The 27,980-nt window shown below is 42.0% G+C and overlaps 1 protein-coding gene across 2 annotated transcripts; it reads right to left on the bottom strand.

The window, feature by feature from the left end:
• Positions 1-27,547, bottom strand: CYP46A1 (cytochrome P450 family 46 subfamily A member 1). Of its 2 annotated transcripts, XM_081969329.1 has the most exons (15): positions 27,331-27,547; positions 24,892-24,969; positions 22,680-22,761; positions 21,903-21,976; positions 20,472-20,558; positions 18,427-18,565; positions 17,924-18,034; positions 15,113-15,269; positions 11,258-11,317; positions 10,656-10,728; positions 8,684-8,768; positions 7,648-7,758; positions 3,485-3,573; positions 1,939-2,005; positions 1-329 (listed from the first exon to the last, which is right to left on the bottom strand). In XM_081969329.1, exons 1-15 carry the CDS (start codon positions 27,456-27,458, stop codon positions 177-179), a joined length of 1,494 nt encoding a protein of 497 aa, XP_081825455.1. In that variant the 5' UTR covers positions 27,459-27,547; the 3' UTR covers positions 1-176. The 2 variants fall into 2 exon arrangements, with proteins under 2 accessions (XP_081825455.1, XP_081825456.1); XM_081969330.1 differs by lacking the exon at positions 11,258-11,317.
• Between the last annotated feature and the right edge of the window lie 433 nt (positions 27,548-27,980).

Here is a 27,980-nt window from a genome sequence, read left to right as displayed (position 1 = left end):
TACTACCAATTTCGTTGTATTTAAGTACAATGACAATAAAGATTATACTTTACAATCTAAAGTAGTCAGGTGAACCCAAATGTAAACATCATAAGCAGCTTTTCAACTGCTGCTTGAAATGATCTTTATCACAGTTTAAAAGATATTGTGAACATAAATGACAACATGTCCTCTTTTTAAAAATTAAAATGATGCCGTGGTTTCAGTCTGCATGTTACACCATCAAGTGGCCTCAAAGTTCCCCTATCTAGAATTTTAAAGCTCTGTGGTGGAACCAGCTGAAATTCAAACCTCTGCAGAAATTTGGCCATCAGCACTTTAACTTCCATCTTGCATGAAAACAAAAAAGCAAAAGAAGAAGAAGAAGAAAAATTTAATATTTTTACACACACACACACACACACTTTGACTTCTTCATTCAGGGACTAATCATTAGCCCATGGATGAGAGCTTCCTCTAACATCTTACCGTTGGCCATATTGGTGGGGACTGCAAGGAGTTTAATCAATATCTGGAATGCCACAGATTTCAATGCCTGTTCTAATCTTCCAGTCTTTTATTTATCAAATAAATACTTCTTTAGATTTTGACCTCTTTCATAATTTTTCATTACATATAAAGATTTTAAAACCCCAATTCAAAAAGATGCATGTTAATCTGGTCATGAGGAAGAGACTTGGGGGTGGGGGCGGGGGGGAAATAGGGTTCCAAGAATAACCGTAATCCAGGCTTCAATGATTAGGTCCATTCAAAACAGACTGAGACTCACAGAAAATTGAAATAGATATTGACAGTCTCTCTTAACTTTTTACAACCCTGTTGTAAAAAGGGAATTCACATTCCCTTTGTTTCTTTAAAAGGAATACGGTACCTGGGGAATGGGGAAAAGGAAAGCACACTACAGTACCTATAGTCCTTATTTAATGGTCATAATTGGTGACTGCTTTTATTTTCTCCATTTTCCTAGAAATGGTCACCCCAATGCTGGGATATCTGGCTGGCAGCTGCTGACAATTGATGACTAGTAAGTTTTACACCTTCAGTTTTTCTTTGCCTCCTAATGATTTCACTTCAGCTTCTCCACTCCAGCACTTTGTGGAATGCTTCTCCTGGCACTGGCATAATTAGCAAGAAGCCAATGCTTCTATCTACATTCACTGAAGAGGCAGGGATTGCAAGAGAGTAAGTAGGCACACAATGGAAGGCACACATTGAAAGGAAAGTGGTGGCATCAGCAGTCCTGACTCCATTACACAAACAGCCCATTATGTGCCTGCTTACTCTCTTATAACCCCTTCTTCTCCAATCTCTCTGCCGTTTTTGTAGATTCAAATGTTTTAGAGTAGAGTTTCTTAATGTTTCTGACTATGTAGACCGGCAGGGCGGAGAGGGAATGTACTGCATCAGTGGCTGGCAAAGGTGCATGCCGCTCACACAAATCGAATGCGCGTGCACTCACCAGCTGCTCATACAAGGGAGGATGCGTGTGTGCATGCACGTGCCTGCCGGCTGTTTCCATGGCCTGGTTGCAAACCTTTCACAGTCCACTAGTGAACCATGGCCCACAGGTTGGGGATACCTGCACTAGAGACTGGAAGAATGGATCAGGAGCATATGCAAATTCTCCACCTCCCTTTTAAAAGGAACAAATCAGAGGTGGTATTCAGCAGGTTCTGGCCAGTTCTGGAGAACCGGTAGCGGAAAGTTTGAGTAGTTCGTAGAACTGGTAAATACTACTTCTGACTGGCCCCGCCCCCATCTATTCTCTGCCTCCTGAGTCCCAGCTGATTGGGAGGAAATGGGGATTTTGCAGTATCCTTCCCCTGCCACGCCCACCAAGCCTTGGCCACAGAACCGGTAGTAAAAAAATTTGAATCCCATCACTGGAACAAATACTAGTACTGGAGTAGACATTCTTAACGCAAGCATCGTACTCACCTGAGAAAATAACTGTCCAATACATGAACGAGGTCCCAGCGAAAATGGGAAATAGGAAAAATAAGGTCTAGAAGAAACCACATGAAGCAGAAAAGTTTTTAGGTTGTGCTATTCATCTAAGGAAAGTACAACTGTTTACAAATGTTGTTTTATAGAACACCCCTTCATTTTTTAAGAAGACTATTATTTCTGCTTTCTGCGCAAGTGAGGATAATCATATTTACATTTTTTATTTCTCGAAGAAAGCACTGCATAGTCATTAGGGTTGCAAACTAATTTTACCTACTACCTCGCTTTTAGCAGCAGCCTCATTTTCAGTTGCAGGAAATTACTACAGTATGTGTCAGAATGTTGTCAATACTGATATTTACTTGTAATTTATAGAGATGAGCAGGCCTCCCAAACTAATTTCCACCAGTAATTCTTTAGTAACTAGTAAAGAGGGGTTCCCAACCCCTGGGCTGTAGCCTATTTGCAACAGGCCGCACACATGTACATGTGCACACAGCTCAACTTGCGCAAGTTGAGCTGAGCACTCATACCAGTGATGGATTTAAAAATTTTTTAGAACCTCTTCTATAGGTGTGGCCTGTTTTGTGGGAGTGGCTTGCTGGCCATGTGACCAGGTGGGAGTGGCTTGCCGGCCATGTGACTGGGTGGGAGTGGCTTGCCAGCCACGTGACCAACTGGGAGTGGCTTGGCAGTCATGTGACTGGGTGGGTGTGGCCAACTTGTAAAATGTGGTGAAACTCACTTAACAACGCTCTTGCTTAGCAACCAAAATGTTGGCTCAGGAACTCTGGCATTGAAGTGTGCAAGTCTTAAAGCTGTCAAGTTACAAGACCCTTGCACCCCTAACCCTTTAGGAAAAAACCCCCAGGGGTGTTCAAACTTGACAAAGCTTGTGGACTTCAACTCCCAGAATTCCTCCTCTCGCTCTTCATCCTGATGATGTGCAGATGGGAGAGGGGAGGGAGCTGGAACCGGTACTAAATGGCACTGTAGATTTGTGGAACCTCTTCTATAGAAGAGGTTAGAACTGGCAGGAACCTACCCCTGACGCATACGCATGTCTCATGCGTGTGCTGTGTGCCAGCCCGCCGCTCAGGTGACCGGGGACCCCTCTCCCTCCCCACCACCAGGCCAAGATTGGGGACTGCTGTAGTAAAGCACACGTCCCAATGTCATTCACCAACTTAGATGTGGAACACTTGGTGTAAATGGCACACATTATCATCAAATGATCCTACTATTCCCAAAGACTTGTACGTGCCTTCCTATATACTGGACAGGGCTTCATCGAGCTCCAGGAGACAGCATCAAGTGATTACATTAAACAAATGACGATTCATATTACTTATGCAGGAAAGGCATGTTTACTGGAGAAAGTTAGAGCAACCTGTTTGAAAATCCTTTCTTTTGTTCCAGAAGGTTTATGGTATTTTCTGCTTGACTCTAGAAATAATTAGATTTCTACACAAAAGTTTCTGATAATTTTGCAACATTTCAAACATTCAGATTAAAAGATTTTAAACACAGAGGTCACCTTGATTTGCCTTTGCTAAATCGATCAGGATCAAAGGTCAGAGCATCCTTGAAGTATCTATCCATGCGTCCCATGATATAGGTATTGAACTGTCAAGGGAAGAGGGACATTGGCAGAGATCAATATAAAGCCACCTGAAAATAACTCGGGCTGTGCACAGGTACGGGAAAATTCATATTTTAATGAATTTCTTTTTTAAAAAAGTTTTTATTTTTATTTTTCAAGACAAACATAACATATCCTCCTTTACATACTGTAGAAAGTGTATCAGTTGGTTACAAAAAACTTACGTGCATCTCTTCCACAGTCAACAAACATACTTCATATTGACTCAAGTATTTTAAACTCAGATATTTATACATGTTACCATCATGATACCTCCATTTTCATTTGACTATAATTGTTTAAATGTCCTTCATCATAAAATATACCAACATTTAATACATAACCACATACTGGCATTTCATTTACTGTTTCTATTTCTGTTATTTCCTCCAATAACACTGAATCTTTATGTCCTATTCTAGCTAAACATCCATAATATTCAATAACAAAATTTTCTAGTCCTTCTTTCCAAATCATTATTTGCAATTTACATCCAATTTTTTTATGTTGTACCCATACCTATATATACGTTATTATCATTAGCCCTCCTTTATTTAACTATATCCGGTATCATAACATTTTCCCCCTAATATTCAAAACTTAACTATATCTAACTTAGTTCTTCTTTATTAACCTTTATATATAATCCAAAAGAATTTCTATTCTTCCTTTCATGGGTACCATTCAATATTCATATCCCATTATTGTTTATCATGACACTGCACATTGTATACATTATTATCATTATCAATTATTTGTTTAACTATATCTATTATCACTAAATTTCACTAAGTTTAACTAGTTTTAAATTAAAACGGATCTGGATGGGAAGTAACAGACTCAAGCTCAACCCGTCCAAGACTGAGTGGCTGTGGCTACCGGCGCCCCGGTTCAACCAGCTTACTCCATCACTGGCCATTGGGGGCGAACGTCTGGCCCCCGTGGATCGGGTACGCAATTTGGGCGTCCTTCTGGATACCCGGCTGTCCATGGATGACCATGTGACAGCCGTGGCCAGGGGGGCGTTCCACCAGGTTCGCCTGGTGCGCCAATTCGTCCCCTATTGGACCGGAGCGCCCTTCGCACAGTCACTCATGCGCTTTTGACGTCCCGGCTAGACTACTGTAACGCTCTCTACATGGGGCTCCCCTTGAGATGCACCCAAAGGCTGCAGCTGGTTCAGAATGCAGCCGCGCGGGCAGTCTTGGGAGTCTCTGGCTACTCCCACGTAACACCTCTCCTGCGCGGGCTACACTGGCTGCCTGTGGCTTTTCGGGTGCGTTTCAAGGTGTTGACCAACATTTTTAAGGCGCTCCATGGCACAGGACCTAGTTATTTGCGGGATCGTATCCTGCCCCATACATCCCTTCGGCCGATTCGCTCACACAGAGAGGGACTCCTCTGGTTCCGTCCACTAGGCTGTGCCAGCGGGTGACGCCTAGGGGAAGGGCCTTCTCTATGATGGGCCCGACCCTCTGGAATGACCTTCCCCCCCACATTAGAATGACTACGGATCTCCGCTCCTTCCGTCAGAAACTTAAAACCCACCTATTCCAGCTAGCCGGCTTGGCCTAATTCCATTTTTCCCACCTCAGTTTTATTTCTAAATTTTTAGGATTGGTTTTAGGGTCTGTTTTTAATGTTTTTAATTTTTATAAATTCGTACAGGGGTTGTTTTTATTTGATTTTTAGCTATGTATATGATTGTTTGTATGTTTTTAAATTTATTCCTGTACACCGCCCCGAGTCCCTCTGGGGAGAGGGGGCGGTCTAGAAATTTAATAAATTATTATTATTATTATTAAATTATACTCTTCCATCTATCAACCTGTATCTTTCCAGTAGCAAAACAGTCTCATATTTTCTGTTATTTGTGGTATCATTACTCTAATCATCTCTTTAATCAACTTTGTATGGACTCCTCTTAGCAACTCTTTGCTTATAAAATCTCTCATGTAATTTTGATGCCCTTCTTCTGTTTCCTTAATCAGCTTATCTTTGATTGCCGATGGTGTTATCAAAACTATTGCTAATAAAATTTCTCTCTTTAAATCCATAAATTCTTTTATTTTTTCTTCTTCTGTATCTTGCCAACTAGGGTAGGTTTCCTCTCCATCTAATTCCTCTTTCAGTATTCCACTCTTTCCATTTTCAGAGACAAACCAATCACCATAAATATCAGCAATTTTAATTTCTTTATATTCATTTTCCTCTTCGATTTTTTGGATTTTAACTGCCACTTTATCCATTTGATGAATACCTTCAACTTCTCCATCATATTTTGCTGTTAAATACACTAAGTCATCCAACTTCTTCCCTATCCTCTCACGTGTATTTGATAATTTCTGTATTTCTGAAAATATCTTTCGCAGACTTAAAACTTCTTTCTCCTGTTGAAATTGCGCCATTATCTCCAGCTAATAAACACTGCTATTCTAGTTTAGAAGGTTTTAACAAAGATTAAGCATCGATTCACAATAATCATTTTATTTTCACCTTTCTCTGGTTAGAAATACTTCAAAGGAACATCTGTGTGCTTTTCTTCTTATCACTCTCTATAAACAAGCAGTGAGACCTTGAAGTGCCAAGCCAAGATAATCAGTGAAAGAAAATAAAGTGTTTCATTTCCAATACACAAAACTCTAGCCTCTGAAGTAGCAGTGTTATTGTTACACTGTTGCAATTTTTTAAAAAAATATCTTTTTTGCATTTCAAGTTGAAAAGAAAGTCCAATTCTTAATTGAGTTAGAAAAACACCCACAGTAATGAAAGAGGAAAATTTCAGACCATAAGGGTAATGAAAAAAAAGAAAAATAGAAGAAGGTTTAATCCATTCGTTTTAAAAGTCTTACATAAATTCCATCCGTGAAGATAGCATTTAAAAAAAGATAACCCACTGTCAAAAACCACTCCAAATTTAATTCTGCCGCTTATTTCTTCTGTTCCCCAATTTGAATTTATTTTAAGTTTTTTATAGGCAGTCACTTTTAAAATGATAAAAATTCCTCACCAGCTGGAAACTCTCTTTCCATAACCTTCCGTTTTGGAGCTGCCCCAACTTCATCAGCCAAATGACTGGATTTTTGTCACAGGCTTGAAGACATAAAAGATCGATCAGGGACTTTGCGATGTCCATGAGATCAGCAAGACGTATTCTTCCTGTTCACCGTCTCTGTGGGACGGTTTAGGTCCATTTGGACCACCCAGTGGCAAAAGTGTCAACTGCGATCTCAGAGCATTGAGATCGCACGTTGTGTCATTGCGACTTCGGCTCCTCCTCTATATTTTAATGATTTTCTAATGCTTGCCTTTGGGCTAGGCTTAAACAAATCCTTGCTGCTACTTTGATTTCAGGATTATGTGATTATTTTGTCCTTGGAAACTCTGTCTGTCTGTGTATGTATGTGTGTATAAATAAACTCACAAATAAATCATAGTAGTATTCAATCTGAAAACAATAGCAATAACATTTAGACTTATACACTGCTTCATAGTGCTTTGCAGCACTCCCTAAGCGGTTTACAGAGTCAGCATATTGCCCCCAACAATCTGGGACCTCATTTTACCAACCTCGGAAGGATGGAAAGGATGGAAAGATGAGTCAACCTTGAGCAGAATCAAACTGCTGGCAGCCAGTAGAACTAGCCTGCAATACTGCATTCTAACAACTGCACCATTATGACTCTTCACTGTGAAAGGAAGTTACAACGAAAAAGTCAAGGTTGTCCTCTACAGAATGTGGAACATGGATTTGCATTATAGGAAGGGAGATTCCAAGTGAATGTTGAGGGGGAAAATTCATCAATATTCCAGAGCAGTTATAGCTTCCCTTTCACTAGATGTATTCAAAGATGGCTAGACAACCACCCCTTCAGTAAGCCACGAGTTGGATTCAATGTTCTAAAATTCCCTTCCAACACTATGGATTTGAGCCTAATCTAGATGTAAAATCAATTTGTGACATTAGTGGACAATTGACCAATCATCTATTCATAACATTTGCTTTCTACTCTTTATCATTTAAGTGGAATATATGGCAGAAGACTGCACAGACTCACAAATAGCGTGGTGTTTGCTGGAATTTCAATTCCTTCAATTACATTTTTCTTCTCTGTCCAGCGCAGAGTGCCTGAAACTGGTGGGTATAACCGTAGGATTTCTTTGAGGACCTGCAAGTAAGAGCCAGCTTTTAATAGTTGGTATGATATTGCATGAAGATGATATATCTGAACTGTTTGCCCGTTTTTCACTAAAAGTAATCTGAAGGCCAGGTAAAATTCAGTAAATGGAATCATGCAAAATTGCAATAATTAAAACCATAATCCTACAGACACACATTAAATGATATACATTTGAAGTGGGTGTGCTCTAGGTTCCTCCTGGTAAATATTGAATAGCATCCCCCACCCCAAAATATAAACTGCCCTTTCTCTGGATTTCCATAAAGCCCTGAAAATTGGGGTCCTAGGTCTAAGGCTGGGGTGTCCAAACTTGGGAACTTTAAGACTTGTGACTTCAACTCCCAGAATTCCCCAGCCAGCATGGCTGGCTGGGGAATTCTGGGAGTTGAAGTCCACAAGTCTTAAAGTTCCCAAGTTTGGACACCCCTGGTCTAAGGCAAATGTGTTTAAGGGTGAAGGAATAATCTTGCTTTGCTTTTAATGGTTATTTTCAGTCCAGGCTGTCTTGTTTTCTTTAATGTTCTTAATTATTTTATTTTACTACAATATTTTGATAAGCTGCCCAGAGTGCACTGGAGTGGGCACTTATATTAAATCTAAATAATAATAATCATAATCGTAAAAATAATGTCCCATTACAATGTATATCTAACATTCTAAGCAAAAACAACGTACTTATTGTTTTAAAGGTGAGCACTGGGTGAGAAGATTTCACTTTGTGATTAGATGTTCTCATAGAGATTTCACAGCATTAAAATCCCAGTATGTCTTTGACATGGCATTTAATGGTGCCAAAAGCCATTTTTGCAAATTTCTTTCAGAAACAAATTTATCACTCTTACTATCAGGATAGAAGCACGGAAAGGTGGGGTCAAAATCTTGGATTAACTGTACGTTTATTATTCAAGTGTACCTGTGATAAATATTCCAGTTTCCTCAGATCTTGGTAGGCAATGTCTCTCTTCACACCAATAACTTCATCGACTTCAGCCTGAAGTCTAAAATGCAAGGGCAGAAGAAACGTGGTTTAGCCAAAACCCACTGACTAATTGTGAATGTGTGGATAAGGCTTTATTTGACGACACTAGCAGCCATTTATAATGACACTATTTGTTTTCATTGTTGTACAGAGCTTGGAGTCTCATGACTGGGGTGGTCTACACATACAGTAAGTAGGCAAGTGAATAAGTAAATACCTGCATATCCACCACTCCCTTTCAAGGTTCAAAATAGTTAATTACCTTCATAGTTCTGTGCTCCCATGCAGATTGTCAGAGGGTAGGAATGCATAAGAACAAAGACAAACAGATCTACCTTGGAACTACTTATGATCCAGATTCCAAATTCTGATGGTCAGGGTCCTCCAGTGGGCACTGGGCAATTGGGACGCCTTTACAGCCACTTGCAGCTTCCCGTGGCCATGTGGCCACATTTTATGACGGATTTGCTTCTGGTTTTTGGCAAAACTGTGCCCATAGCAAACCAGGACTTTGCTTAACAACTGTGGTGTTCACTAAATGACCATGGCAGTCGCTTTGTAACTGCAACGCTTAACTAATATTCATCACGAAAAAGGTGGCAAAATTGGGTTGATCACGAGGATAACCTGCTTTATGTCAAAGACTCTGTGTACATACACTAAGCAAAAAATACACAAACCAGATTTACATATTCACATACCTTTTCCTTTTTTATATAAGGAATCACTTTTATACTCTGCTGGGGTTGGCAGCACGTGCATGTGTGTGTGTGTGTGTGTGTGTGTGTGTGTATAAGATCACTTTATAGTCTCCTGGAATTGGCAGTTACACACACACACACGCACACGCACACGCACACACAGTATGTACTATCCCAGAGTGGATGTAGCCCACACTGCTTGTCTGTATGTGTGTGAGCTGTTGAATATATGCAAGAGAGAAACCTGGGGTCAGCTTAGTCTGATGTGATGGTGGTATGGAAGACTAAGCCCTGGCCCAGCATTGTTGGGTCTTGTGGAATGCTGCTTCTGGCACTGGCATAAGTGGCAAGAAGCCAATGCTTCTATCTACATTCACTGAAGGGGCAGGGATTGCAAGAGAGTAAGCAATGGAAGGCACACAATGAAAGATACCCATTGAAAGGAAAGTGGTGGCATCAGCAGCCCTGACTCCATTATACAAACAGCCCATTATGTGCCCGCTTGCTCTCTTAGAACCCCTTCTTCTCCAATCTCTCTGCTCTGCGATTTCTGTGGATTTAGCTGCTCTAGAGCAGAGTTCCTCAATGTTCCTGGCTTTGCAGACCAGCAAGGGGGACAGGGGATGGTTCTGCGTGGACAGCTGGCAAGCGTGCATGCTGCTCACACAAATGCAGTGCGCGTGCACACACTCACCTGTTACCAAACATAAATACATCCCCCTTTTTATTGTCTACCTTATTTGGCTTCTTATAGTTTCAAAGTCTGTATACCAGACTGCAGGTGATTCTAAGGAGTTTTACCCCCCCCCCCCAACTTTTTGTTCTATCACTGAAAATACAGTAGCCCGGATATTCAATTTTATATGCCTACCTGGCATCAGACCTTGGGAGGGGGGGGGGGGGGAGAAACACTAACAGTTTCACATGACATTTTTTATGTTCCAGGGCAATTCATCCTTCCACACAGATATGTATCCAATAGTTCTGTTGCTGATGAAGACTATGTCTTTCCAAATATAATCAATTTTCAACAAAGCACAACGATCAGAAAGCAAAGCATGTGTAGGACGAAAGGAGTATGGGATTCTAAACAACCCAATGGGCAGCCTGAATTGGCTCCAAACCTTTAAAAAAAAATTTCAGTCTGCGAAAAAATAGAATCATATATAATTCCAGAAAAATAAACAGTACAACAGCATACCTACTTTGTAACTATTTCTGGATGACGTGCTAATTCCATGATAGTAAAAGATAATTGATTGGCAGTGGTCTCGTGACCTATGGAAAATAACAATTTATTAACTAAAAAAATAAAGGTATAGTTTAAAATTAATCAAATTATAAGAGCACTCCAACTTAAAACATTTCCAGTGGAGTGACAACACTATTGCCAGGAATGGCTAGTTTACGACATTGATAATACAATCTCTTAACCCCAAAATTGTGTTAAAGTTGTGTTAAGAGTAAAAATTGACTCAAAGGCAAAGAACTCCCACTATGTGCTTTCTAGTAAGATAGGACCATTGTGGAGCAACCTAGTTGAACCTGTGTCTCATGCAGCATTTCTGCTTACATTAAGACTAGTACTGCTCTTTTGGCCACGATGTCACAAGCCCAACCAAAGTAGTTTTACCCCAAGCATGCTCATTTTATTTCAAGTTAGTGCCTCTAATCAAAAGCGTACTTTGCAAACCAACTACTGTCCATATTCCCACCAATTCGTAAGTATATACAGTGTACTGAAATACATGTGGAAGACATTTTGTTTGTTAAATTGGAATAGCTGTAAATTAAAAGATTTACAAACCTGCCACAAAAAAGGTGACAAAGTTGTCTACCATATTTTCATCATCAGATTCCTCCTGATCTGTTACCGACAAGAAAGGAAAGAAGAAAACTGTTAAAGAATATCAATACAAGTTTAGCAGCATTTAAAAAATACAACACCTATTGGAAGTATAATTGGCTACTCAAGGAAATATCAGATGAACAAAAGGAAGGAGCTATTAAAAGAATGCGTAAAACCAGTTCTATTTATTATTCTAATTCCTATTATTCTAATTCCGATGCAATACTTGCGGAGAGATAGTCATTTGTTTGACCCCATATGGCAGCCTTCTACAGTGTGACCCTGAGGGTTCAGCAACTTTGAGACAGAATATCTCTGGAAATACTTTGTTGAGAGAAACAAATCTTGGCCATGTTGTACAACTTGTTCTGCTCCATTCGTCTTGTTTGTTTTATATAGACATCATTACTGGTGACTTTGTCACTACCAGTTTATGCCCTTGACCCAGCAACCTCATCACCATAGGGGGCACGCCCAACAGCCATGCAATACCAGCCACAGGTGGGTTTCTTGGTTCAGGATCCCAAGCCTGTAGTTTGGTTTCTTCCTCTAGGTTCAAAAGCCTTGTGTGGCTATCTGTACAGTTCCCAAGCCAACAATTGGGCAGCTTATCCTAGGTTCCCAATCCTAAAATGGGTATCTTATATGGTTCCCAAGCTGAAGTCCATACTGTTCATATGAACTGCCAAATTCCAACAATTGCTTATTTATTATTGAATTTACGTGCCATGTTCTTTAGCATCGCTTCCAGGAATTGATACTGACTGAAGCCACTGGAAGCATACAAATAAGATGTGGTTCTGGAACCCAACAAACATCTTGTTTTTCAGGCCAATAAAATGAATGGGCAGAGTCTCGCGGATGCATAAATGTTACCAACGCATTATTTTGTTCAATTGAAATTTCCATGATGTTGCCTACACACCATTTTTTGTCGTAAATGCAGGCAACATAACAACCGGGAAATATGTCGGCCAATTTTAAATTCGAATCGATGGTATTTTGGCCACAAAGTTAATCGTGTCATTTGAAACTTTGCTATTATTATTATTATTATTTATTCACATTTCTAAACCGCTCCCTCTCCCAAAAAGGGACTCGGGGCGGTGTACAGTCCACAATAAATCACAGATAAAATACAAATATAAATAGGGCTATAAATATATGTATGTATGTATGTGGAGGAGGTTAAAATTAAGAGTCCTGTACAGAAGAATAAATAAATATGAGGCTAAAAGCCCTAAAAACAATTAAAACTAAAACATTACCCTTAAAATAACCAGATGAGAATATACTACCAGGAGTTCATAGATGTAACATTTATAATCATGCCAGGCCAGCTAGTCGGAACAGGTGAGTCTTCAATTTTTGACGGAAGGAGCGGAAGTCCGAGGTGGTTCTAATGTCGGGGGGGAGGTCATTCCAGAGGGTTGGGCCCATCAGAGAGAAGGCTCTACTCCTCGGCGCCGCCCGCTGGCATTGCCTAGTGGACGGCACCTGGAGAAGGCCCTCTCTGTGAGAGCGGATTGGCCGCAGGGATGTATGTGGGAGGATGCGATCCCGCAAGTAACTAGGTCCTGAGCCATGGAGCGCTTTAAAGATAGTAATCAGGACCTTGAAACGCACCCGAAAAACCACAGGTAGCCAGTGCAGCTCGCGCAGGAGCGGTGTTACGTGGGAGTATCTAGACCTCCCCATGATAACCCGCGCGGCCGCGTTCTGGACTAGCTGCAGTCTCCGGGCGCGTCCCAAGGGAAGCCCCATGTAGAGAGCATTACAGTAATCTAGGCGAGACGTCACCAGCGCATGAGTGACCGTGCGTAGGGCATCCCGGTCCAGCAGGGGGCGCAATTGGCGCACCAGGCGAACTTGGTGGAACGTCCCCCTTGCCACGGCTGCCACATGGTCATCCATTGACAGCCGGGCATCTAGGAGGACGCCCAAATTGCGCGCCCGTTCCACAGGGGGCAGTAGCTCGTCCCCTATGGCCAGCGATGGAGTCAGCTGGCTGAACCGAGGTGCCGGAAGCCACAGCCACTCAGTCTTGGAAGGGTTGAGTTTGAGTCTGTTGTCCCCCATCCAGACCCCGACGGCTTCCAGACACCGGGACATCACTGCAACAGCCTCGTTGGGGTGGTTTGAGGTTGAAATGTACAGCTGCGTATCATCAGCGTACAGATGGTATTCAACCCCAAAACCACGGATGATCTCGCCCAGCGGCTTTACGTATGCATTGAACAGAAGGGACGAGAGAACCGACCCCTGCGGCACCCCACAAGAGAGTGGCCTCGGGGTCGATCTCTGCCCCCCTGTCAACACATATTGCATCCGGCCGGAGAGGTAAGAGTCGAACCACCGTAACACGGTGCCTCCGACTCCCATCCCCTCCAGCCGGCGCAGAAGGATACCATGGTCGATGGTATCAAAAGCCGCTGAGAGATCTAATAGGACCAGGATAGAGGAACAACCTCTATCTCTGGCCCTCCAGAGATCATCAACCAACGCGACCAAGGCTGTCTCAGTGCTGTGCCCGGGTCGGAAGCCAGACTGGCGTGGGTCTAGATAATCGGATTCATCGAGGTGACGCGGAAACTTGCTGACAGAAATCATATTCGAATCAACTGGCACAAAATGGTGATGATCTCTTGTGCCAGCTATTGTGCTGCTACCTTTCCATCTTTCTTCTTGCAGCATCCTGCTTTTTTCAAATTTCTTCCTTCGGAACGTACATATATTTAAATCCGTGAATGTTTCACCATGTGATTTTGTTTCACCAAATCACCCTGCGACTGAATTGGAGGCACAACTAAATGTTTGGCTGCTTGAGCCAGCCTCCAGCAACCATCAACCGACCAAAAACTGACGCCAACAGATCTGTTCAACTTTTGCGACAGAAACATTCATGTATTGTAAAGTTGGAAAAGTAGCAAGTATGTAAACAATTCTGCACTAAGCAAAACAGTAGATCTCTCTATTCCCATGAATGTATGAAAAACTGAGAAAGTATATAATAGGGTTCCCCCCCCCCTTCTCCTAAAGCCGTGACACGGGGAGCCATATTTGCTGGCACGCCAGTCGTCAGCTCTGGCACAAATGCACATGCTGGCCAGCTGATTTTTGGCTTTTCGGAGGTCCAGGGGAGGCCATCATCCTCCTCCCTAGGCTTCAGGAAAGCTTCGGAGGCTGGGGAAGGCAAAAAACAGGCCCAATGGGCAAACTGGAAGTTTGTTCCCGAACTACTGGTTGGTCTGTTGGGGCTGTTTTTCGCCCTCCCCAGCCTTCAGGAAAGCCTTGGGAGGCTGGGGAGAGTAAAAAACAAGTCACCTAGTTGTATGTTCCATTTGTGGGTTTCATCCCACCAAGTTTCCGTAATGGCAGAAATATCATATCTACCCTCATTTACTTGAATTTCTAATTCACCCTGTTTGTTCCTCATACTCAGCTGGTTTGCTTGTTTACGTGATCTCCCCAATCATGCATTTTGAATTTTCTTTATAACTTTCCTTTGGTCCGAACATTGTTGTTTGGCTCACTTAGTGAATTTAGCTGCTTTTCCTGGATGTCAGGTTTTCTGCTACTAGTTAATTGTCTTTCAAAGAAGAAATTCTCATGGTATAATCCATCCATAAAATGAGTTTCTTCCAAAGAGGTATTGTTTGGGAGCCTGGGCGCGGCACCTGTAAGCTTCTAGATAGAATGTGAACCCAATGCATTGCGGCTTTCTCTAGAAAATTGAAATTACTATCAAATATTAATCTAATCAAAGTGACAAATGCATAGTTATTAATCTTCTTCCAGAAAACAATTGTCTACCTGCACTCTTCAATATTTGGGTGAGAATATCTAATGGGACAGGTTCATCATTCTGGATGGCCTTCCGCCTTTGTGTGATACACTCCTTTCCAGTGCGACGTAGCAATCTGACACTTTCACGAATCTCCTGTAACTCTTTTCTATTCCTCGGCAGATACTAAGCAAATAACAAACATCATCGTAAGAAAGAGGGCATTCTTTAACATTATTATTAAGAGACTGTCAACATGAATTGTGATTGCTAAAGTCTAAATACATGGTTAAATTCTAGTTAAGGAAAAACAGACAATTCCCACAAAATATTACCTAGTCAGAAATAGTGCCTGCATTACAGAACTTTATAATTACTTAATTTTAATATAGGTTGGGAATTTGTAGACCTGGACGTATAAATGCTTCCTGTGCACAATTTTCTACACTCTTGTTTTCCCATTCTTTGTTTCTTATTAGATATGTCCAAAGCATTCAGGGTGCAAACTATTTTGTGCATACATCAGATAGTCTGTGTCTGGACCAATCACACATAATTAATTTAGATACATTTCCAGTCCAGCCAGATCCTCATTATGCAAAAATGTAGCTCTCTTGGGAAGGCTATAAATCTGGGAAAAGGAAAGGGAAGAAAAGGAGGACCAGCATCAAAGTTAATAGACACAATTACAGTGCTGATGGGGGGCATCATTGGAAGAACTGAAAGACTAACTCAGGAACATCATCACAATCTTTCTATATGATCATTAAGAATCAGCAATAACTTGATAGGACATAATCAATCAATCAGACCGCAATTCACCCCAAAATACTGGCCAAATGTTTGAGCTACAATGTGCTTGTTGCTAGATCAGAATAAAACTTTTTCTTAGTTTGTGAACTCTCCTTCACCTTATACCACAACTGCCTCCCCTGCAGTTCTGATATCATATCCTCTCTTACTCCATAAATACAAAAGCACACACTTACAGTAACAGTATAACAGGGAAGGGACCTTTCAGATCATCTAGTCCAACCCTCTGCTCAAGTAGAAGACCCTATATCACTGTGGACAAATGGCTATTCAATTTCTTCTTTAAAATCTCCAGTGACGGAGCACCCACAGGTTCTGAAGGCAAGCCGTTCCACTGATTTAATTGTTCTGTGAAGAAATTTCTCCTTAGTTCTAGGTTGGATCTTTCTTTGATAAATTCCAAACATTACTTGTTATCTGGCCCTCAGGTAGTTTGGAGAATGGTTTGAATAATAATTCCCTCTGTGGCAGCCCCTGAAATATTGGAAGACTGCTATTTTTAATTATATATCTTCAATCATGAACTTAACAAATTTTGTTCTCCATTTTTACTACAGTGCAGCTAGCCTAATTTCTCCAAGGTGGCACCTCCCAGATGTGTCTCTCTAGCCAGCAAAGCCAACACTTGGTGTAACAGGACTGGTAATATAGGGTATTTTTCAGAGTATAAGACGCGCTGGAGTATAAGACACAAGAAGATTTTGAGGAGGTAAATTTAAAAAAAAAGTTTTTGCACTCTGCAGATCTCCCAAACTGTCTGTATGCCTCATTTTTTGTGAAAAACAGAGCATGCAGAGAGTTTGAGAGGCCTGCTCCTGGGGCTGGTGGGGGGGAGGGCAAAAACAAGCAAAAAATGGCCCTTTTTCACAAAAACAGGCCCATTTTTTGCCAACAAAAAGGGCACACATAGCCTTTAGGAGGCTTGTAGACTGCTCCTGGGGGCTGAGGAAAAAACAAGCAAAATAACAGCCCCTTTTTGCTCGTTTTTGCCCTCCCCAGCCCACAGGAGCACTTTGCAGGCCTTCCAAACACTCTGCACATCCATTTTTGTGAAGGGGGCAGGGTTTCGGGAGGCTAAAAATGCTGTATTCAGTGTATAAGACGCACCCAGATTTTCACCCTCTTTTTTGAGGGAAAAAGGTGTGTCTTATACTCTGAAAAATATGGTAATTGCATAGAGCAGGCATGTCCAAAGTGCGGCCCAGGGGCCAAATGTGGCCCTTTTTCAAATTTCAAGCGGCCCGCAGCCTCTTCTCCCCACTGGAGTTATTTGTTTAGTCTTTCATAAAATACCATATTTTTCGAAGTATAAAGATGCATCTTTTTCCCCTCAAAAAAGAGGCTAAAAATCTGGGTGCATCTTATACACTGAATACAGCATTTTTTGCCTCCCAAAACTGCCCCCTTCACCAAAATGGCTGCGCATAGCCTTTAGGAGGTTTTCAGAGTGCTCCTGGGGGCTGTGGAGGGCATAAATGAGCAAAAAATGGGCCATTTTTTGCTCAACTTTGCCCCCCTTAGCCCCCAGGAGCACTCTAGAAGCCTCTTAAAAGCTATTCATGCTCTTTTAAAAAAAAAGGCCCATTTTCGTGAAAAATGGGCCATTTTTGGGAGAGTGCAAAAACTTTTTTTTTAAATTTGCCTCTTCAAAATCTTGGTGCGTCTTATACTCCGAAAAAATATGGTAGTTAATTCGCATTTAATGTTAAGGGTTCAAAGAATGTCAGGCTGAATGATCGGCCCCACACATTTTCACCTCACCAAATCTGGCCCTCCTTGCAAAAAGTTTGGACACCCCTGGCATAGAATATCAGCTTCACCATTCAGCAAGGAACTGATGAAAACAACCTGCTCTAGCAAAATAGAGAACAGTATTTCTTGGCTCTCACTGATGGAATTTCTGATTGGAGACTTATGGTGTTTGCATTGTGGACATGTAAAGGCCAAAATATTGAGTGAAGGCCACATCTACATTTGATCAACAACAAGACAGCTTTGAAAAGGTGAAGAGAAAAGTTTGTACTGACCTGGAAAAATGGATTTCGTGCCTTGCTCACCCCCTTCATGACCATGGCAAATGCATGAGGAAAAGGTGTTTGGTCACAGTGTAGAGTGTTTAGTTCCAGGCCAAATGCCACCTGATAATATTGAGAAAAATGAGCAGGATGAGACATCTTTGTTTATAGTTGCTTGCTTCTGAGAATAGCAACCTTAGACAGCAATAGTTCAATACAGTAATGTAAAACTCTGCAACTAAGCAAAAGATATAGAAAAAACAAGCTCTATGTATATGGCATGCATTTTTGTAAACAGTGCTTACCTTACCAGATGCTAGCTATTTGTAACCAATTGCAAAGCTGCATTCAGATAAAACTACCTAGCAAGGTAAAACATGAATCTTCCCCAGCCCTTTGTTTTTTTGTGAACCATATTATCACAACCATATTGTGAAGCTTTTGATTATGGCCATGTACTGGCCTATGCATTAGAGATATTTTCTTATTTTACTGGGAAAAAGGAATTCATTTGCCTTTGCAATGATGTCCAGGGTCAACCGTCTGAACAGGCTCATCATATCCACTTCAATCTCTCCATCTGCTTTTTCATTCAGCACTTTCATGAGGTCTTCTGCTTGGTCATTAAAGGTCTCCATAAAACCAATCAAGTAACTGTGCAATGAAAGATATGTTGCTTTCAAAAGAGCTTTTTTGTGTACAGAAAGATAGATTTATAACTCAAGTGAAGAGAGATACTACAATACAACCCGTTAGACATAATGTACACTATAATTACACATATACTCCAAAGGTGTTTTTTTGAAGACGCAATTGGACTTTTTGGGTTTTCTTTGAAGAGGTTTTGAAGAGCTGAGGAAGCTTCTTGGATGAGAAGTGAAACGTCTTCAAAGAAAAACCAGAAAGTTCAGTTGCTTCTTGAAAAAAACACCTTTGGGACAACCATGCCCTGAATGACTGAGAATCTCCAGAGACGCATGTATTGCAAGTTTATTTAATAAAGGACACAAGGATATCCTTGTGTCCATTAAATAAATAAACTACCGCGTTTCCCCGAAAATACGCCAGGGGCTTATTTTCTTTTGCCCCATGAAATATGCCCTTAGGTTTATTATCAGGGAGGGTTTATTGTTTTGGGGCTGCCGGGCGGCTGCTCCCTTGTGAACTGGCTCCCGAAGAGCCGGGCACAGCCTCAGCGGCGAAGCAGCCATGAGGTAACCATGCTCACGAGCAGCCGCCCGGCAAATCCCCTCTCCAGCTGGAAAGAGCGCCATTCACTGACCTAGGGGATAATCCCTAAGGTGCCAAGCCATGTGGTGCTCTGCCCACCCTCCAGCTCCCGCAGCTTTGCACATTCGGGATACCCCCTAGGTCAGTGCATGGAGCTCTGCCCGGCTGGAGAAGTGGGTTGCGCGAGAGCCTGTTCTGCCTGCAGCTTCACCGAGCACTTGCGCAGCTCTCCCAGCCCACCGCCGCTGGCTGCTGCTGCCCACCACCGCCCGCCGCCGCCCTGTTCCGCTCCGCGCATAACTTCCAAATCCAAAAATCGGGGCCGAGTGTTCTAGCATCGGCCGCTCTAGGAGTGCTCTCTATGGTGGGCTGGCTGCCGGACAGAGAGTCTTCCGGACAGTGTCTTCCAGCAGCCGGCCCACCATAGAGAGCAGTCCTAGAGCGGCCGATGCTAGAACACTCGGCCCCGATTTTTGGATTTGGAAGTTATGCGCAGAGCGGAACGGGGCGGCGGCGGGCGGTGGCGGGCAGCAGCAGCCAGCGGCGGTGGCCTGGGAGAGCTGTGCAAGTGCTTGGTGAAGCTGCAGGCGGAACAGGCGCTCGCGCAACCCACTTCTCCAGCTGGGCAGAGCTCCATGCACTGACCTAGGGGGTATCCCGAATGTACAAAGCCGCGGGAGCTGGAGGGCGGGCAGAGCGCCACATGGCTTGGCACCTTAGGGATTACCCCCTAGGTCAGTGAATGGCGCTCTTTCCAGCTGGAGAGGGGATTTGCCGGGCGGCTGCTCGTGAGCATGGTTACCTCATGGCTGCTTCGCCGCTGAGGCTGTGCCCGGCTCTTCGGGAGCCAGTTCACAAGGGAGCAGCCGCCCGGCAACTCTCCCCTTCGGCCAGGCAGAACGCCACTCCCCAACCTAGCGGTATCCCGAAGGCGGCAAGCAACGTGAGTGCTCCCCCCCGGCTCCTGTGACTTGGCGCTTTCGGAATAACGCTAGGTCAGTGAGCGGTGCTCTGCCTGGCCGAAGGGGGGGTTTATTTTCGGGGGTGGGCTTATATTTTTGCCCACGCGAAAAATGTGGCATGGGTTTAGTTTCGGGACAGGTTGTATTTTCGGGGAAACACGGTAATATACGAATATCTCCCATCTTATCTACCCTCCTACAACATTTATGTATTTGAATATTCATATAGATTTAATCATACAGGAACAGAGGAATACAATATGAGAATAAAAGAATTCTCTAGCCAGAATTATGTACAGTGATTAATTCTATTTGAAATGACATCTCTTAAAAAATATCAACCTATTCCAAGACATTTCCCCCCTTACTTTCGACTGAATGCTGGGTCCATAATTTTTCGCTGTTTGTGCCAATGATTGTAGTCAAGATCGGTTTCCAAGCCATTCCCTAAAAATCTGAAAAAGTAGAGGAAAAAATAATCTTGTAAGTAGTGCTTTTCAGCCACTTTCAATAACCTATTCTGCCCACAAAATCATGTTTGGGGAAAAAAGGGGATGCCAAGGAGTTTAATTTCCTTCCTACATGCTGGCTTCTTCTCAAGCATAATCTGGCAAATTGTTCTGACCTAGGCCTCCTTAAAAACATGAAGCAGAGTCTGGGTCCCGTCAAAACCTCTTTAATTTACACGACTGTGAATTCTTTTCATTCACAGTCAGCAAGGCTTAGCAAACAGTCTTTCAGAGGAATATTTATTAACACAAACCTTATCTCGCTCGGAGACCTGTCAGATAACTAGTTTCGAAATGCAGGGCAAGGCAACACTTGGTACAACACTTAATCACAAACAGAACTTTCCACTCTTGAAACGACCAAACAAACAAATTGTTTCCTGCAAAAGCCCCCTCCCCGTTCACTCCTCTTTTGTTTCCTATGGGAAGGGCCAATCACCTCCAAGGTGTGGCTTTATTCCCAAGTCGACTCTACTTTCTTGGTTATTCTTGTCTTCTGGCAGCTCTGCGCAGGCTCCAGCTGTTCCTCTGCCTCACTGCTGTCTAACTCCCTCTCTGCCTCCGACACAGAGCTTTCCTCAGCCCCAAGGACTGGCCCATGTTCCTCCACAACTTCCTCACTGTCCGACTCTGCTGCCAGCTTCACTGGCCGCCAGCTGGTCACAACACAAACTAACATTGTGGAAGCCATAGTAATAATTGAAATTTGGTGGTAGTGGGTATCAATGGAAATCATTTATTAAACTCGTATGCTGCTCAACTCTTAATGACTAAGGGTGGCTCACAACAACCAATCAAAGAAATTACAATAACATGAATAAAGATAAAAGATCTTTATCTTATTTCATTTCAAGTCAGGAACAGAACGATTCTTGATGGACAATACATACAGTACAAAACTTTCACTGGAAAATAAGAGATGAATACATTTTATTGAGTCAACAGAAATAAGTTCACAATTTTGAATGCTGCTGACCATGGCAATCTTCTATAGTACCTTATTGATCTAATATTTAGATGCCTTAGTCTGCCTGCTCAGGGCCTTGGTTTCACCTTATTGTTGGGTGAAATTTCCCAGGTAAACCAGCACTTCAGAATTTGTTTTTCATCAATATAATTTACTTCAGTAATTCACATTGAGATTAAATAGTAATTCCAATTTAAATAATTTTTATTGAAGACTTTTGCTATAGGTAAAATGTATTGACAGAGCAATCTTGGGCATTAGAAGATTTTCCTGATCGACCATTAATGCATTTTAATGTCATATATAATTTTGCTTTAGCTTACCTTTCACCAAACACATTGAAAAGTCGGTTATATATCCTTGGGTCCTTTGAATACTGTGGTGACATCAGGTATTCCTAAAATTAAATTCTTCTGATAAGTCCTTTACTGAGTGTGGGCAACAGAATAGAGCTAGCAGAATGTTTACTGGCCATATGGCCTTCCTGTAGCCAATGTGGAGTTTTGTCCAGCAGTTATATTCTCATTGTGCCCAGATAAATATCTGCCTCTACCTAGGATTGAACTCACAGCTTCCTGATTGTGAGGTGAGAGCTTCACTGCTAGATCCCCCCCCCCCACATATATATCCCTCTCAAATCCTCATGCACCCTCCACAAGCAGTGCCTCTCATGCACTCCCTTGCACTCACCGTGGCCTTATCCACACTTCCCTCACACTTTTCCCGACCCACACCCACAAACCCTGAGCCTCTGGTACACCTTCACAGACTGCCTTCCATCTTCTTCAACCCTTTCGGTCTCTTCCTCACACCCTTGAACAGCCTCCCTCATGCCTTTTGTATAAGCCTTAAACTCTCAGTACCTCTCTGACCCTCACATCACTCCTGCACCACCTGCACTCTTGCTGCTCCTTCCAAACTACATCTCTTGCACACTCTATGGAACTCTCACTTACTGACTTTGGTTATGAGAAGCTGTCAGGAATTTGCCTCGCCTAACTTGGGATTCAATTAACAGTAACAACCCTGACTGCAGAGTACTTATACCTGTCACATCAGTTTTGAAGCAAACTGCAAAAGAATGCTCAACTTTCACATACCTTCACTCCTTCAGGACTTAATATTAGTAATGCGACTCTGTGAAAAGCATTAAAACGTACAACTGGTCCATATTTCTCAGCCCTATGAATGCAAAAAATGTTAGTTAGCAAAAAGATTTTTTAGTATTTATACATTTATAAATCCTGAAACACTAAATTACATCACATTCAAGTATTGTTTCTTGAAGGATGACAATTTCTTTAAGGATGATTTTTTAAAAAAAAAAAGTTTTTTATTTTTTCATTTTCATAACAAATAACCACATGTATACTGTTACATAACCAGCATTATATTATATTGTTAAATGTTTACATCAATTTGTCTTACCATCAACCCCCAAAAACTATTATTGGCTCTTCTGCTCTCCATACACCATATTTATACCCTATCCATCACTTTCTACTCCCTCTTTCCTCCTCCTCCTTACCTCCTTTCTTCCCTCTGTCATCTGTCTCTTCTCTACTTCCCCTTCCTCTCTCCTTCTCCTCTCTACCCTTTCCACTCCTTCTTTCTCTCCTCCTATTCACCCCCCTCTCTCCTAACCCTTTCTTCTTCCCTTACCTCTCTCCTCTACTTCACACTCTTCATCTCATTTACTTGGTATATTTCAGCCTCTGAACGAGCTCCATTTTATATTGATGGTATTTATAATTCCATTTCAATATGTGTCTTTAATTTTAACATATATCCTCCTCCTTCTTTTTTGAAAGAAGAAAAAAAAGTATACATATATAATAGTTATATTCTTAACCCACCCACCCCAACCTATTTTTGGCCGGGATATAGACCTGGTTACGATTCCCAGCTGTTCTTATCATTATATTTAGATAGTTATACATCATTACACACCCCAAATTTGTAGTTCTGTCTTTATAATCTCAATAATTTTCCATTATAAGTATATTTCATATTCCCCTTCCATTTTTCCATATCTTAACTTAGCTTACCCTTAATTGTCTTTAAATAACAATCCTTCTTCCATTCCTTTGTAAAATTCTGATTTATCACAATTGTCAGTTAATCTGTTTTAAAGACACAATCTTTTCAAATCCAAATCCAATTTCAAAGTTTGTGTTTGAATGGGTTGGTCACTTCTCTGTTTTCTCCTTTCTGTCTCCAAATTGTTTAAAGCAAGTAGTTCTTTTTGGGCTTGTGGTTTAAACCTCAATTTCCCCCCTTCTTTCTTTCTGCCAAAATCCCGATCTGTCCATCAATATTATTTATATTCACAAGGTTCTTTGCCTTTTCCAAATTCTGATTTATGTCTGTTGGTTAATTAAATCTTCTTACCAGGCTTTACATCCCATCTCCTGCACGCTCCTGCTCAGATGCTTTGGCCAGAAGCCAGCAGCTTCTTGTGCAGCCATGTTGCCATGCTGCCTCCCCCGACGCTGATTCAGAGGGCAAATCTCCAACCTACAAGGGACCTGTTGCACTCCCTCTGGGTCTGATGAGACGCTGCCCTTTCTTCACTCCCCCCCCCCCCCAATCCAAAAGGATTTCGACATTGGTTTGTCAGACAGAGTTCATGTGAGGCTCTTCAGAGCTCTCACCTCTCCCGTCTGTCTCGCTGAGGAACTTCCAGTCGAATCCCAGGATATTTTTTATTAGTACTGGTAGTCCTCAACTTACGTCTACAACTGAGCCCAAAATGTGTATTGTTAAGCAATACAGTTGTTAAGTGAGTTTTGCTCCATTATACAACCTTTCTTGCTACAGTTGTTAATTGAATCACTACAGTGATTAATTTGGTATCACAGTTGTTAAGTGAATCTGGCTTCCCTATTGGTTTTGCTTGTCAGAAGGTCACATGACCCCAGGACACTGCAACTGTCATAAATATAAGTAAGCCAAGGGTCTGAATTTTGATCACATGACCATCGGGATGCTGCAACGGTTGTGTGAAAAACAGTCATAAGTCACTTTTTTTCAGTGCCGTTGTAACTTCAAACGGTCACAAAATGAATTGTAAGTTGAGGACTACCTGTATTTCATTTTATCAGATAATTATTGATTATGGTTTTTCTAAATTACTATTTTTATAAATGTAGGTTTAAAATACTTAACAAATCCAAATGGAGGCTTAGAACTCAAAATCCAGGTAATTGAGATCTATGAAGAAGCAGCATAGATCTCAATTAGTGTAATTCAAAACAATATAAAAATAATAAAATAATTTCAAGTGATGTGATTTTTTTTCAAAAAACTTACCAGTTTAGAAAGAGATCATGAATCACTTTCTCGTTTTTCCACATATTCCACAAGATTGGCAAGTGACCAAAGAAAAAACTGTAATATATGGGGGGGGGGGGGAAGCCAAGGTTTTAAATGTATACATTGCAATCAAAGCAGAAAATACTGCGAGAGAAGGAAGGACAGAATGGAGATTGTTATTGAGCTCCATAAAGCTATTTCACAGTAAAATGCATAAAAAGACAGACATGGTACAATTTTTTTTCCACAGAAAGAGATGGAACTGCAGGCAAGCAGATTTACATGGGGAGGAGGAGCCCCGGGAGAAAGAACGTAGAAAAATGCAAACAATACAGCCCATGTTAGAGCACATGAAGATGCATGCCATCCCCAGAAGTCAAGAAAGAATACAAGAAATGGGTTCTGTCACCAAACAACGGTGCTTAATAGGTAACTAGTTTGCTAAAGAAATAGATCAAACCAGTTCCTAAAATATGCTGCTTATGAATCACTTCATAATCTAATGATGTAAATGGTGATGGCTCTTGTTTTTTGGTTGACCAGTTCCAACTCCAACAAATTCCTTGCTGCTTGAATTTAAAAACACCCAACTACCAGATTTGTCTGGAGAGGTCCATGCCACGGTGTTTTAAACAAAGAAGTTACCATATGGATTCTGGAAGTTGTTTCTGACCAGAAGAGTAAAAGGTGAAATAGAAGCTTTTATCAGGGGGAAAAAAATCCAGTGGGTTATAGTGAAAGCTTCCAAACAAAAAAAAGTGATTAAAATAAGTATGCAATTGTCTTATTTTTCCTTCATGTATTTTCCTTGCGCAGGCAAACCTTTTCGGCGCCAAGAGCCCAAACCGGAATGCGCGTATGCATGTCAGAGCACCGGAAATCCAAAGGCCAGCTGGCCAGCACGCACATGCTTGTTTTTTGGCATTTTTGCCCATTTTTTCAGGCCGTTTTCTGATACTCTGGAGCCCGCGAAGACCTGCTGGCCAGTCTTCTTGGCAACTGAACAGTTTTCTTGGCAAGATTTCGGAAGTGGCTTGTCCTGGCCTCCTTCTTAACAGCTGAAAGAGACTGACAGGCTCAAGACTATTCGGCTGACTTTGTGCCTGAGGTGGGTGAGAACTCAGTCTCCAGTTTCTTTAACACCTACACCAAACTGGCTCTGCTTTATGTCATAATATAAGACTAAAAATGATCGTCCACAAAGCAAAAAGCAGGGTGAAACAATCTGAAAATATACTCTGATTTTGTACATGAATGAATACTTCTGCACATTTGAGGCCAGGCTATAACATCTGCTAGCAGACGAATGTTGGTTATCAAAATGTGCAAAAGAAAAAAAAAAGTGGGAGAAATGCGTGGAGTGTGGAAATAGGGTAACTTTTCTGAATACCCTGCAAGGGCTGCTCCTGTAGGGAGACCATAAAGATTCAGAGGGAAGTGATGCGGATGGATTTTGCTTCTGGATTTTCATTAAAGGAGAATATTCATAGCTCATGGTTGAAATGAGGGGTCTTTGATGCTCTCTGAGGTTTTCTTGCAGATGTTTTATTACCCAAACCAGGTAGCACCATCAATAGTAGTGGCTAGAGTCATACTGCACTAGATTATAATAAAATAATAATAATAGAGTATCAGAGTTGGAAAGTCTGCAGAGATTCTCAATTAAGGTTTCCCAAAGATGTTTTTAAGGAAGCAACGGGACTTTCTTATTTGTTTGTTTTTTTTTCCTTTGAAATGTTTTGCTTCTCATCCAAGCAGTTCTGATTGGATGACTGAATCCTTCCATTTCCTACCATCCAGTCAGAGCTGAAGAAGCTCCTTGGATAAAGAAACATGTTCAAAGGGGGGGGGGGGGCAAGAAAGTGCAGTTGTCTCCTGAAAAAGCACCTTTGGGACAACAGAATTGGAAGGGACCTTAGAGATCTTCTAGTCCAACCCTCTGCTCAGACAGGGGACCCTATACCGTTTTAGACAAGTGGCTGCCCAGACTCTTCTTAAAAGCCTCCAATAAAAAGGAAAGCCGTTCCACTATTTGGGTAGTAAAACGTCTGCCAGAAAAAAACCAAGTATCAAGGCTCACAGAATATCAAGACAAGCTCAGTGGCTAAGACACTGAACCTGTCGATCAGAAAGGTCGGCAGTTCGGCGGTTCGAATCCCTAGTACTTGTGTCCTGCGTGAACAGGGGGTTGGACTAGATGAGCTCCAAAGACCCTTCCAACTCTGCTACTGTTTTCAGCGATCGACGTGATGGTAGTGCACAGCGCGCAACTCTTGAATTACAGCAGCCGACTACGGGCTGTCAGCTAGCCGATCCACCGAGGGGGGGGGGAGTCTGCCTTCCCGAACTCGTAGACGGAGGAGTAAATTTCAAAGCCTTGGGGAAGGTTCAGGGAGCTGAGCGAGTATCAACCCTGCCGTCCGCAGCTGCTCTTACCTCGCCCTTGGGGCGCCGGGGATGTAATCGTACTTTATATGAACTACTTTAATGTAGCAACAGTAGAGGCCCAACAGCAAAAGCGGCACAGCCAGCAAGAGTTGGCAAAAGATCCACATCGCTTCCATAATAGACGGTGAATGCGAATTGGGACAAACGCGCTAGCGATTGTGCGGCAGCTTTCCCCTTTCCCTGGACGGGAACTGCGCTGTCTAAAGGGTATTGTTAGTCTAGGAATTAAATACTGTTTCTTTAAGGGACTGCCTCTCGGGTAATGGTCTTGCCTTGCCGGGAAATGTAGTTTTATGTCACAGGGTCACGCCTGTGTTTCTTATTGGCCACCGGGAGCTTACTGCTTACTTGCAGTAAGCGGTCATTATGAATACCAACTCCACCAGGGAGCAATATGTGTGCTTCTGCTTCTTCGGTGTGCCTTATTAGGTTTGTGTTATTGTTAAGTTTTAGCAATAATTAAATTGTTTTAAGGCTTACGGCTCAGTACTCTGGACCCACACGAGAAGACTCGCATGCAAGATTGTTATTGACATGCTGATACATCCTTATTCGTCCCCTGGAGATTCTTAACCCCTAAATTCACTAGGAATAGGAATAGAATAGAATAGAATAGTTGGAGGTCTTCTAGTCCAACC

This window comes from Natrix helvetica (genome assembly GCF_964273705.1).
Source record: "Natrix helvetica genome assembly, chromosome: 1".
NCBI lineage: Eukaryota > Metazoa > Chordata > Lepidosauria > Squamata > Natricidae > Natrix > Natrix helvetica.
This window is presented reverse-complemented; position numbering and strand designations above follow the sequence as displayed.

Coding starts and splice junctions, on each gene's coding strand:
- CYP46A1 (XM_081969329.1), bottom strand. CDS start 27,458: ATGGAAGCGATGTGGATCTTTTGCCAACTCTTGCTGGCTGTGCCGCTT. Junction 20,559..21,902: donor TTCAATGTGTTTGGTGAAAG/GTAAGCTAAAGC, acceptor CTACTTTTTCAG/ATTTTTAGGGAATGGCTTGG. Junction 330..1,938: donor TTGGACAGTTATTTTCTCAG/GTGAGTACGATG, acceptor TTTTCATGCAAG/ATGGAAGTTAAAGTGCTGAT.